Source organism: Symsagittifera roscoffensis, chromosome 1 (assembly GCF_963678635.1).
Source record: "Symsagittifera roscoffensis chromosome 1, txSymRosc1.1, whole genome shotgun sequence".
NCBI lineage: Eukaryota > Metazoa > Xenacoelomorpha > Acoela > Convolutidae > Symsagittifera > Symsagittifera roscoffensis.
Window position 1 is genome coordinate 80,749,797 of NC_087062.1, and position 13,532 is coordinate 80,763,328.

Below are 13,532 nucleotides of genomic sequence, written 5' to 3' on the forward strand. Positions count from 1 at the left end.
AAAGTCAAAAAGTTTTCAAAAACTATCGAAGTTGCAAACTTTGTCTTGTTTGAAGGCCATAATTTCTTTTAATTTAACTGGGTATATCCCTTGAACCCAAAATCTCAGATTTGGGTGAGTAGTTTTTGAGAATATAGGTCAAAAATTCCGCCCAGAATTTTTCGAAAGTTGTAGAAAGAGACTAGGGGATAAAGTAGGCAGACAGAGGATGGGCAGTCTTTCCATTTGTATCATTTTTTTTTGAAAATCTGTGGTTTTTGGTTTTTCAGAAAAAGTAAAATTTTCGAAAAACTAAGTTTTCTAATGCCTCTCAAAACAAACAATAAAACCAAATCCCACATATTTACTTAATACCTGATTTTATCACTTATAAAGAGAATTTTTTTTTTTTAAAAAACGGAAACAAATACTCTTTTTTTTGCAAAAAAAACAGCTAGACTCAATTATATCTTTTCCATAAATACGACAGTAGTTTAAACTGGACCAGCTAAAATATCAGCTAGAGTTCAAGACGCTTTGTTGTTTAGCTCACAGTCGATCTATCTGAAATAGAAGTCAGGCGTGGCAAACGGACCTGACCTAGCAAAAAACTTGGAATTACTGTCACAGCCATTTTGAAACTAAATATCCTGTTGAAAATTTAATTTGAAAAAATAGATGATCATTTACAGACAATACTTACAGATTAATATAAATTGAGCGAAAAACATTCATTTTTATCGCTAATGGCTGGAAAACTTGTGTACAGCACTGACAACATAATCTTTTATGAATCGAAACTTTTAGCAGCAATAATTGAAACTTATGGATCGCAATAAGCTTTTCTGTAATGCATTTTTTCACTATTTAATGTAATCAGTCAGTTTACCACTAAGTTATAAAAAGAGAAAGGCCAGTTCAAGAGACTTCATTTGATTGTGGATGTCAGTTGTTTTGCTTTAGTTAATGTTAGCGCCTGATTAGAAGCTCTTGATGAATGTCTCTGCGGTGGATCTGGCTCTCGCGTTGACTGCCAACTTCATCTCGTTGATCTCTTTGTCAATCTCATCCAGGAAGCTGATGATAAAGTCTATCAGTTTGTGTTTGTACATCTGCTCCGTGTTCACATTCGTGATCAGAAAACTGATATCGTAGCCCTACACGGCATAGTGTCAGTTGAATTACACACAATTTTTGACGTTTTTCAATTCTTTTCAATCATAAAATAACTTCAAACGTTGACATGAAAAATCTAGGTTTCTTGAAACACGAAATTTGCTTGAGTAATTCAGTCGCTTTTTATTAAAAAAAATTAAACAAAAATAAGAAAAAAACATTGATTTACCTCTAGTGGCTTCCGTCGCAGAATTTTAAACTGCTCGGCTCTCTGGCACAGGAATCGCGTGAATTTCTTGGTCAGAATCTTTTCCACATCGTCAGACTAAACGGCTCAAAATTATACACTGAGGCAAATCTAAGCTTCACACCACTTGCCATACAACAAACATAAAAAAAAACATAAATCGAAAAAAAATAATGTTAAAAAAACCAAGTGCCAATTTAAAGCTGGAGGTACAAATTTAGTATTGAATGAATTTGGTACACTGATCCGGCACGAACAATGTGAAGTCAAAAGTTGGACTTTGCCCAAAACCCTAGTTGTTTCTCTACTAAAATAAGAGAGAATAAAAGATTTGAGATAACCAATTTTCTCAAGTGGATAAAAATTCTCGGTTCCAAAAAATTTCTCGGTAAACCTATGATATCAGAGTTGGCAGGATAGTAAGCGAGAAAAGTCCAAAAAACATTTTGACATTTCCGAGAATTTTGAGTGCAAATATAGGGCGTAGCCGTTTCTGCAGAAGAGATTCACGCAACCTGTGATTTCGATTGACCCCAAATCTCAGATTTGGGAGGGTATTTCTCGAGAAAGTCATAAGTTTAAAAAAAAAAAACGGTCGAAAAAATCAAAATTTTGACTTTTCCGAGGGATATAACTTTTCGTTTTAGAAAAATTTGGGGGCAGTTGTATACGCGAAGTAGCTTACTGTAACCCGTCCTTTGAATTGAACACAAAACCTCAGATAATGCAGGGCAGTTTTCGAATATTCGGTAAGTTAAAACAGTCAAAAATCAAAGATTTGACTTTTCCGAGGACGATAACTTTTTGTGTGAAAAACTTTGTGAGTGGCCGCTAATGCAGGGGAGCTTTTACTACCCGTTATCTCCATTGAACCTACAATGTTAGGTTTGATAGGTTGTTTTCGAGAAAAGTCCAAAAGATTCACAAAACGATCAAAATCAAAAATTTGACTATTCCGAGGGCTAAAACTTAGTTTGAAAAACATTTCGTCGTAACCGCTAATGCAAGGAGCTTTAAAAAATTGTTCCATTCAATGAAACGAAAAAGTAAGATTTGGAAGGGGTAGTTTTCGAAGGAAAAGAATCAGGAAGGAAAAAAATTAGAAATATGGGTCAAATATTCCTCCCATAGACTTTTTCGAAGGCTGTAGACAGCGGGATCAAGTAAAAAGAGAATCTACGGGAGTATGCAGGCACACAAAGGAATAGGTAGTTTTTCAATTGATACCCTTTTTTGAAAATCAGTAGAATTTTCTGAGAAAAACTTAAATTTTTCCAATAAGTTAGGAAAAAATTTGCCATAACGAAAAAAGTGTAGAACAAGAAAACCGAAGAAGTTACTCGAAAATGTTTATTTTTAAAACTTTCAAAGAAAAAATATATGACGTGAGAGATCTTTGAATTTCAACAATTCGTTATGATTCGTACTTTTTTCTTAAGTTTACAGAACACTGGATCATTAAATACTTTTTCTACTCTCCTGGTAAAATTAACTTCCATTTTTGAAACTAGAAGCCATCCACGTACTAGTGACCTGTGAACGTTTTTGGTAGTTGGATAGTGAAGTTTGCCTTCTTTTGAATAAAAGAAATGAACTAAATTTAAAAAGAAATCAGAAGTCAAGCCGCGAAAAATTTTTAGGCGCGAATAAAATTTAAGACTTTTCCGGAAAAAAAAAACAGTCAACTGACAGTATGATAGGAGCAATGAACACAAGAAAATAGAAAAAAGTGACTTACAAGATCAAGTCTAAGTTTCGAATTTTAAAAGAAAAAAATATATGCCCCTAAAACTCTTTAAACTTCAAGAACAATTTTTTTACTGGTGCTTTTTTTGATGAAATTAACTCAATTTGAGAAAACTTGATCAATGAGTAAATTTAAAATTCCACAGGGAAAACTGATACTAAAATTCCACTTTCGAAATTAGAAGTTGGTCACGTTTTTCGTGTCCTTTACATTTCTGTTGTTCGATTGAGGAGCTTGCAAAAAAAAACAAAAAAAATCACCGAGACATATAAAAGTACTCACTACGTTCATTAACTCTTAAAAAAGAAACTATTCAACAAAACCAGTGAAAATCAATTTGGTAAGAAAGATCACAGGAAGATCACAAAAATTTTCACTCCTCTAAAAAAAATCAATAAGTAGCGCTAAAGTTCTACCGAGAACTCTTAATTTTTATTTGCTGCTTTCTGGTCGGTCGAAAATTATATTAACTTAATCTATATAACAATCTAACTCTTGTCTTAAAAGGGTAATTGTAAAAAAGATCTGGATCAGCTACTCATAAAGCTATAGAAAAATCTGGATGATATTTAAAAATGCGCCATTAAAAAGCACGAATATATTGTCATTAGAACAAAATATTCAAAATGCAAACAGAAACCTTTTTGAATTATTTTCATTCATTGTCACTTAAGACTTCAAACATTAGGAAATTGCTTAAATCAGTAAAATATCCCTTTTGTTCACTGACACTTAACTAAGGAAAACGTTAACTGAAATATATTTGCGAGTACACGTCGAAAATCGTTCTATTCACTGACCTGTTTAATTTTGATGCTTAGTCTGACGGAGTTGATAGAAGCCTCAATCAACACTTGCTCGTTCTCGCTTTTCGGAATCACGATCGGATTCAAAAGCAGTTCTTTAGATGACCTAAACATTAGTGGGTATCTGCGAATTGCAGAGGATCTATCAAAGGCTGTGCTACGATAGTCATTAAATTTCCTCGCATTCGAGGATTATTTAGCTTTGAAAAACCAAGTATTTTGGCGACTCGAGGCCGTTATTTGGGTCTAGAACTTTCACGTGGTACCGCTATTGCCGCCGATATCGGCCAGGCTGTGCCAGACCTGAAATTGGCGGTCAAGTAAGAGCTCGTGAACACTTCATCGTTGCCATGGCAGGGGATCTAATACGCCATTTGATGATAAGCCTTATTACAACTTTGTTAAGTGCCTCTGAGTATGACACAGATAATTTAAGTGCTACAAAACCATTTTGTCTAATTTTGTTCTGATGATTCTTCTCAGATTTCAAAAACAATTTAAAATAGCCCAGAAATCTTGTTGACCATCAAAAGTGGTAGGTTTACTTTAACTCTACTTCTGGCTTGTTGTGTCTTTCTACGAGTTGCGAGTCGAAACTCTGTAGGTTCAGAGTTGCATCTAGTGTCTGCCGCACCCTCTCCTTGTAATAGCCACTGAGCCCCTGAGGCTGACCGCCTGCTCCTCCTACCTGTAACCAATCAAAAACATATTCATTGCAATCTTATTAACCAAATGGCAGTCGTCTCTTTCTCACATTTAGCAGTATCTTGGAAATCTAGAATTGAAATATTTTGTAGGCCTAGAATTTAGTGTTGTGTATAATAGGAAAGAGCCTGCTAATCCAATCAAGCATAAACATGAGAACCATGTTTTCAATGCATCGGTTTTGAGTCAGAACTTGCCCAACCATCATGGTGGAATGAACACAATCTTTCATTAATGGTCACATTTATGACCAATAACAAATATTCGGACAACCAACCTTTGATCGCTGAAAGTAAACTTAATTTATATTAACTGCGAATAAAACTGACCATCGCATCCTAATTTGAAAGACGCAGCATTTAAAATGATTTTCTTACCGACATATGAAGCAGATGCAGTTATACAAATATCTTTTCAATTATTACAGGTATCTGAAAAAAGCAGAAACAATTTGAGATCATTCAAATAAATATCAGATAAAGTAAAAATATGTTTCATACGAACGCCCTAAAAGCACTTTTTGGCATTCGTACTTCGATATGGAATACAGATTTTCCATTTGGTCCAAATTTTGATTCCTGCTATATTGAATATCACATTCGTCCAGCCCAATCAGTGAAAGACAAAATAGGAAATTTAGTGACGTTCAGTAAACAAAAGACATTTATATACACGCGCGAATCAGCTCTTTTATACATCAGAAAAACAAACAGCAAATACTGGCTTTCAATACATAGGCAAGGCAAAGCTTTGCAACACTTGCAATAGAAAAATTATTAACCCATTGGCCGAGAATTTATTTCGCTAGACGCAGTGCTCCAGTAAAGTTTGATCACAGTTTTTTCTAGAGGTTGGAGACAGAAATGAAGTTATCGTATTTTTTAATTATAATTTTTTAAAGTTCTTTTCTCCAACCCCCAGAAAAAACTGAGATCAGATTTTATGCGGAACACTGCCTCTAGCGAAATAAATTCTGGGTCAAAATTACATAAACGCTTGCTAATCGCAAGCGTAAAAATGTGAAACAAGAGTAAGACCAAAACCAGATCATTCGAAGTTGCAAAACAATAACCATCGCTACCGAACGAAAGGTTACAATCATACATAAATCGCCAAAATTTTCTCAGTAAAAGCTAAAAACACAATTAAACAACCTGTACGAGTAGAATTAACAACAATGAACTAAAAAGAACTGAAGATGTGAAAAACTATAGATGGAATGCGAAATATTTCACACTCGATAGATATTCATTCCAGGAAAACATGCATTATGCTTGATTTTTAAATCAGCAACAAAGGAACAAAATTTACAGAAAGAAACGAAGCCGACAATCTTTGAGCAGACACAAGTTGAGCCGAAAAAATATGCTTTAAGTCCCACTTTAAACAACAATGGATAACAATTTCACTTGAAACTACTATGTAAATTGTGTACAGCATAGGAAAAATCTGTGATGTGGCATCTAAGCCAACAAGCTTTTGAGCATACACCAACTGAGCTGACGAAAAAACTTTATGAAAACTTTTTTTTATAAATCTTTCAAGTCCCCCTTGAAATTAGAATTAACAACACTTGATCATCATCGAACAAAAACTTCAAAAGAGTCGATTTTATATTCTTCATGGGGCCATAAACGTCCAAATTTGAGTTGGCTGAAACATAGTTTAGGCTTTTCACTGTTCTCATGAAATAACTGTCACATGTGGAAAATTTCCGAGAAACGAGAGCAGAAAACATAATTTTTTGTTTTGATCTGTTTCCAGACAAAAGATACATAATGGAAAACATTAAAACCATAGTAATTTTGCAATAATTTGCAGAACAGGATACAATCAGACAAAAATGAGATGATAGCATATTGACAATAACTCCAGTTGAACCAGAGCTTGTTTATAATCATGGCATCCTGCTATCAAGCGAGCAGCCTTCTTTTGCAGATTTTCTAGTTAACATAAGAATGTAAAACTGGGGTAACAAATACAAGAATTATATAACAAAATGGATCGTACACAAGAGATAGACATCTGATATTTCCTTTTGATAAGGGGAAATAAATGAAACAGCGTGGACGCTTTACCAGGTTGAGAGCCAATATGATGGTTCCAATAAAAGCTTGTAGAAATAAGAACGCCCAAAACTTTGATTTGCTCAACACAATCTTTTGATGCCTCATTTAGATTGATGCCTCACGGGGGGAGGAAACATTTGAGATTAGTTTATACTTATCACGATGAAAACCGAGGCCGTTGAGTTCACATCACAAGAAGATTCCGTTCCGTGTATGTCAGACTGTAAACAAATCAAGCATGAGCCACTATATAGAAGTTTCAGGTCATCAGCGAACAGATATAGAATAGAATGCTTTACAACATCAAGTAGATCGTTGATTAAAACTAGGAATTGTAGGGGGGTGGGGCGAGGATGCTCCAATGAGGAACGCCGCTTGATACGCGCGTTTCAAAGTACAGAACGGTTTACAGGCACCCTCTGAAAGCGAATCGACCAACAGGAGAAAATGAGACGAATAACTGAGTCATCAAAACCAAAAACTGTAAGTTTGTTGAGCAAAACATTATGGGACACAGATTCAAACGCTTTTTGCATATCCAAAAAGACAGCAAAAGTCTTCATTGTCCTCATTGCAACTATAAAGTTTATCAATGTAATTTGAAAGTTGCGTGAAGGTGATGCGCCTTTTCATAAAACCGTGTTGGCTATAAGACAACTTATGCCGAACTTTGGAATACATAAAATTATTAACTAGTTTTTCGAGACAAAGACAAACGTGGGAGGATACTGATACCACGAAAGTTATAAACGCCTGATTTCTATTTATGTATTCGAATAACATATGCCTCTTTTCAAATATTGGTTCAATAACAGCAAAAAAAAATTTGAGAGAAAAGAAAGTACATAATAAGGGAAAGAATTTTGGCGTTTCGACTCAGCACAAATGGTGGAATCCCATCAGCTGCCACTGCTGAAGTATAGGGTTTATTATGTAACAGATAAATAATATCCTTTTCAGAGAAAAAAATTTCGGAAGGTGTGATAGTACTATGTTGTCGGAAAGTGGGATATACCGTGTTGTTTGTAATAAACCAAGCTTTCAGGCTTAAAATCAATAGGAAAAAAAGTATTAAGCAGACAAGCTTTTCCTTCATCGTTCTCAGCTCTTTAGGAATCATAATGAATAATGGATGGAATAGAAATGGAGCCAGAAAGTTGATTAAGTAGCTTGAAACAAACGCTAGTATTCAATGAAAATAGAGGACAAAATAAACATTTTGCCCAGTTCAATTGAATTTTCCAGTTCATGTTGAAGAGATGACAGTTTCGTAGAACAAATAAAACTAAAGTTAGCCAGTCTACACTTCTCAGTAGAAATTTAAATACTGAGATGAACAGAGTTGCTTGCGAAACAGAAAGGCTTTAATGAACGTTTGCTGCGTTTAAGGATAATTGAATTTGATAAAGAATTAGCAGTGTGTCATACCACGCAATATAAAAGTTAGACGGCGATAAAAAGTAATAAATTTGAAACAAGTAATTAAAACAAAACAAAGTGTTAAAGAAATTGGATCAGTTAAAAGATCCTTACGAATAAATAGGAGTATCAAAAGCAGATTTTGTGGGATAACTATCATTTGAAGAAACGTGATAACTGACAGACAGAACGGTCAAAATAAAAAAAAACTCTGTCAACACAGAGTAAACACAGTTCAGGTTTGTTTGTAAAAATAAGATCAAGATTATTTCCATTAGTATGAGTAGGCTCAGAAATAAGCTGCTGGCAGTTTAAATTAACAAAATGGTCAATTATGACTTGGGAAACAGTGTCAGGACTGGAATACGGACGCCAGCAAATACTTGGTAAATTACAATCGCCAATAATGGCTGTAACACCATGTGGGAACGTTGAAAGAAAAATGTTGATGTAAAGAGTGGTACAATTTAAGAGAATTTCGTTGTCTATGTGAAAAGCAGAAGAAAGCGGGGGGATATAAACAGAAATTATAAGAACAGAGGGTTCAGAGCATAAAACTAGACCACATGCAAAATCAAACTCGGGTAGTGTATAGTCCCATGTTGTGACCGGAAAAATATCTTTCACAAAAATAGCAACACCGCCGTGTTGCCCCGATAAGCGGACAGTTTGAGAAACCGTTTTGTAACAAGACTCTGGCAAAATGTTGGGAATGTTAGTCTCCAGCCAGGTTTCACAGACACAGAGGATATCTGGGGAAAGAATATGTAAAAGTTTTAAGCATGCCTAACGTTTATCAATACTGATAAGGCTTCTTGATTTCCAACCAGTAATAGTAGTGGAACTGAGTCACAAATTTGTCTCATTTTCGGTATTGTTGTGCAGAATTTTGAGGTTTCAATTTTTAAGCTCGGTTTTTGGAACACCATTTTTAATCATTTCCCAGCGTTTTCTAAAGCAAGCTCATCATCAGAGAGCGGTCTAGAGATGAATATAGGAATAGGGTGGTTTTTTAAAAGAGATGCTTTCGTGAGACATTTACGAGGAGCTGACCATTCAGTTGAGAATTGAACGAGGAGAATGAAACTTGGGCGATTGTTGGAGATTTTAAAAGCCCAAAGGCGCCTGATAGACGAAACACTACGGTGATCCCAATCAACCAGAGTTTAAAGAACATCAGAAACATGCCTTTTATCGAATTCCAATTTCTTCAATTGAAAGAAGCCAGAGGATTCAGGGATTCCCTGTACACGGATCTCAAGTTAACAATCAGTGTTTACCGAAGATCGTTTCAGTTGATTTGATATTGCTAGATCAGTAGTTCCAATTGTACCTTCGACTAATTTATCAGGAGTAATAGGTAGCTCAGAAAAAGCTTCCTTGATAACTTCTTTTTGCACTCACAGGAGAAACCGGTAAATTTTTCTTTTGGAAACAGGAGTTACATCTGAACAAAAGCAACTTAGCTTTAGCAATCTGGGGAAGGAGGTCGCACTGAATCCATTGGGAAACTCCACGTTTGATGCATTCTGCACACTACTCGTTGAAAAGTTTCAAAAATAAAACCCATTACTTCCATGAATGCAGCTGCAGAGATGAATTTCCAGGACTTACAAGAAAGCTAAACCATCAAAAATAATCCATACTACATGAAAGAGGTCGTCAAAAATATACAGAATGACGATATTCAGAATTTGCTAGTTAAAAAAGGTTCCAGTCGGATTCGAACCACAAGCTTTTGTCGTCTCAAGAGGGAGTGTTACCTTTAGGTCAGCCACGCTGAGTGGTTGATTACTTTTGAATTAAGTATTAGTCAAAACGAAACATCAGCAAAATCTTGTCAACTGAGTTGTTAGCGGAAGAAAAAAAGTCTTGTAACCGGTAGCTTATCGCAAAGTCAGGAATAATGAGACTAACAATTTCATGAATCAGGTCCCACCTGAACGTACCTTTTGGGCGATAATAAGACAAGGTAAATAAATCTGACAGAGAAATTTAAGTCAAGCTTTTCTAAGTTCGGTCGTAATATATGTGACATTGATACACACAGGCTAAGAAGCGGAGCTTCACACCACTTGTGATGCGACACAATCATAAAAAAGCATCATTCTAAAAAAAATGTTGAAAAAAACGAGGTGAACCAAAATTAGCGTGTCTCGATCGAAGACAAACAGACTCAAATCGTGTTTGATTGAATTCAGTACGTGTTTCATAAACAAGCTTAATTCGAAAAAAAAATGTTGAAAAAAAAGAGGTGAACCAAGTTTAGCGTGTCTCGATCGAAGACAAATAGAGCTCAGTTTGTATTTGAGCTGTTCAAACTAATGTGGGACAAAATACGTAATTTCAAAATTTGATCTTTTCCCGAAAACCAAGCGACTAACCTCTGTCTCACCCATACTCTTTCAATCGCTTTCGCTAATTTCAACAGTTTAGATTGACATGAAAAGACGCAGGTTGCTATTGAAGTGTTCGCTTCCGACTGCTGTGTATCACTTTTCCTCTCGTGACCAGTGTCTCTCGCTAATTTGTCCAATTTAATTTTATGTGACTATCTTGACAAAAATGGCGGTTTAGTATCAGAATATTTAGATCGTCATACGAAGTACACGTCATAATACCACTTGCCCGGAAATTTCGACTATTCCTTCTGGCAGTGTTACCTAATTTGCGACAGCCCTATCAAAGTCCTCAACGAGCTCATTGAGTTTTTTTCATTCATTTCAACTCATGTCACGTATACCATCGAACTAAATCTTCAATGCTTTTCCAAACTTATAACAAAATTTCAAATGCAAGAATACAATATAGTCAAAATTTTTGTCGATAATTTAAACCAAAGGTTTTGGAGAACTTCTTTTCCGATCTTGGCTTAAAACGTGCAAATGAGTTTCTGTCCGGGTGGCTCACTCATAGAGTAATTTCAGATAAGGTGCACCATCTGTTCGTCACGCTATCCTATTCCGGCCGGATATATTCGTGCAACTTCCTTGTCTAATACCGATCTTAATCTTACTCTTTTAACTCCATGTCTCAATAGATCTAGTGTACACTGGTACTTGCGAGGTTAGATATCAGGAACAATTCTGGAGAAGAGCAACTGTTTGCTAAGTTAAACTTATTCTGTTCTGGCTGAAATTAAAAAGTTTCAGCCTTACAAATTATTGTAAGTGTTAGTTATAATAATAATAATCATAATAATAATATTAATAATAATAATACAGAATTTAGAGAGTCTCAAGGGTTTTCACCCATTTTTCAGTTCATCTTCAGTTCAGTTTTATTTTGCTGAGAGGATTGCAGTTGCCACATCTGCATATTACTCTCCAAGTACATTTATTTTCTTCGGTGTATTGTTTAGTGAAAAAGTTCCAGTAAATGTTCTGAATAGTAGCTTTATTTAGAAATTTCCCGAAACTTTCATAAACACGAAGAACGTAGTTGTAGAGTAGTTTCGTCCTTCGAAAGAACTTTTCATTGGTTTTATTTAGTCGCGGTTTCGATTACTTGAATTCACCTCGATTGCTCTGTCGAGTATTATTGCATATTGTCTCACTTTCAATTGAACTTTAAACATCAAACTCACCTGTTTTAATAGATAAAAGCATTAAGAGATCATGCATTTCAACATACAGGCTTAACGGTAGGATATGCAATTTAATTAACCGATTTCGATAGCTTAAGTCAGAACCTATTATCCATTTTGTTGCATGATGTTGAACTTTTTCGAATTCTGTTAAATTTCCTTTATTTGGCAACCAGGTCTGAGAAGCATATACAGCAATTGGGACAACGTATCCAGTGTATGCATTCAATTTGATTCTCCAGTTACAATTTGATGTTAGATTTCGCTTTATTTGGAGTAAGGCGCCCATTGCTTTGTTCGATCTGCGTTTGCAATTTTCATTCCAAATTAAGTTTTGCTGCACTATGAGCCCTAGGTCACGTTGCGACTGTACGGGGGTGAGTTTGGCATTGCATAAGTGTGCTTCAAGGTTTCCTTTGATGTTAAGAGTATGCGACTTTTTTGTGTTTGGTAGCATCATATTTGTATTAAGCCAGGCTTGGATGTTATCGGTCGCCTTGTTCATCGCTACTTGATTTGTTACGATTACTTTGAAATCATCAGCATACCCGAAACTGTCCATATCGGACATACACTCTGGAAGATCATTAATAAATAGCAGAAAGAGGAGGGGACCCAGAATTGATCCTTGGGGAACACCGCTGGTTACATTTCTTAGGGTTGGTTTTGCGCCGCTTATTTGCACGTATTGCTTGCGTTGGCTTAAGTATGATTTTAGAAGTCCTAAGATGTTTCCACCAATTCCAAGAGACCTTATTTTGCTAATTAGAACACTATGCGGTACTGTGTCAAACGCTTTAGCAAAGTCGAGATAAAGAACACTTAACTCATTGACAGATTCTAGATCATTGCATTCGTATATTTTGTCGAGAAAGTATATTAGTTGCAGTGTCGTCGATCGTGTTTTTCTGAAGCGTATTGACTAGTGTGGAATTTTGAATGAAAGAAACAATAAATTTTATCAAAAAGGAGTTTTTCCAAGACTTTTGAGCAACAACATAGGAGGCTGATGGGACGGTAGCAAGTTACATCCGCTTTGTTGCCCTCATTGACTATTGGTGTTATTTGGCATATTTTCCAGTAGCTGGGGTAACATTGCTTCTTTAGACATGTTCGAAAGATCAGTTTTAGTGATTTACACAGGGTTTTGTGACACTTTTTTAAGAGTGTGTTTCCAATTTTATCGGGTCCGGTTGATTTGTCAGGAATAAGTTCAAACAATATGTCGCTTATTTGTTCTTCAGTGTAGTTAGCTGTGTTTAGTATGTTATTTGGTTCATATCCAGGCTGCATATTAGATTTACTGAAGACCGACGCGAAGTTTTGATTAAAAACTTCAGCCTTTTCAACATTTATTGACGCTATTGTCTTATCAAAATTTACTGTTGGGGGAATTGAGGGTGTTTTTCGTACACATTTCAAGTATTTCTGTATTTTACTAAACGTTCTTCCTTCAAATACTGATTTTTCATATTCAGCGAGGTCTTTCTCGGATTCAAATTTGATTGGCTTTTCAAGGCGTTTGAGTTTAATCAATTTGCTAAGAGTTACACTTTTTCGTTTTTTCCTTGTTTTCAGCTTATTCATAAGATTTGATGTAACATTGGAAATCCAGGGGGGTAGCTGGGATCTATGTTTGGTAATTCTTGGTATTAGTTTCTTTATTTTCTTCCACAACCATTCGTACCATTGCTTTAACAATTCATCTACATTACTATAGCAATACGGTTGAAAGGGTTCCTGGAGGATACTTTTATTAAGTTCGTCCCAGTCAGCCTTGTTAAAAGCGTATTTTATATCAGTTACTGCAAATTGCGTTTCCTCCTTTTCGAGGTCGATGGTTGTAACAATTGGTTTA

At 35.4% G+C, this 13,532-nt stretch overlaps 1 protein-coding gene across 1 annotated transcript in view; it reads right to left on the bottom strand.

The window, feature by feature from the left end:
- Positions 1–627: 627 nt before the first annotated feature.
- LOC134850803 (actin-related protein 2/3 complex subunit 4-like) overlaps positions 628–13,532 on the bottom strand; it is a 104,124-nt gene continuing 91,219 nt past the window's right edge. Inside the window, exons 2-6 of the mRNA XM_063866624.1 lie at positions 4,978–5,031; positions 4,441–4,583; positions 3,890–4,001; positions 1,325–1,420; positions 628–1,136 (exon numbers count right to left, since the gene is read on the bottom strand). Coding sequence (XP_063722694.1) covers positions 960–1,136; positions 1,325–1,420; positions 3,890–4,001; positions 4,441–4,583; positions 4,978–4,983 — 534 coding nt within the window. The 5' untranslated portion in view covers positions 4,984–5,031 and the 3' untranslated portion in view covers positions 628–959. The remainder of the gene's footprint in view (positions 1,137–1,324; positions 1,421–3,889; positions 4,002–4,440; positions 4,584–4,977; positions 5,032–13,532) is intronic.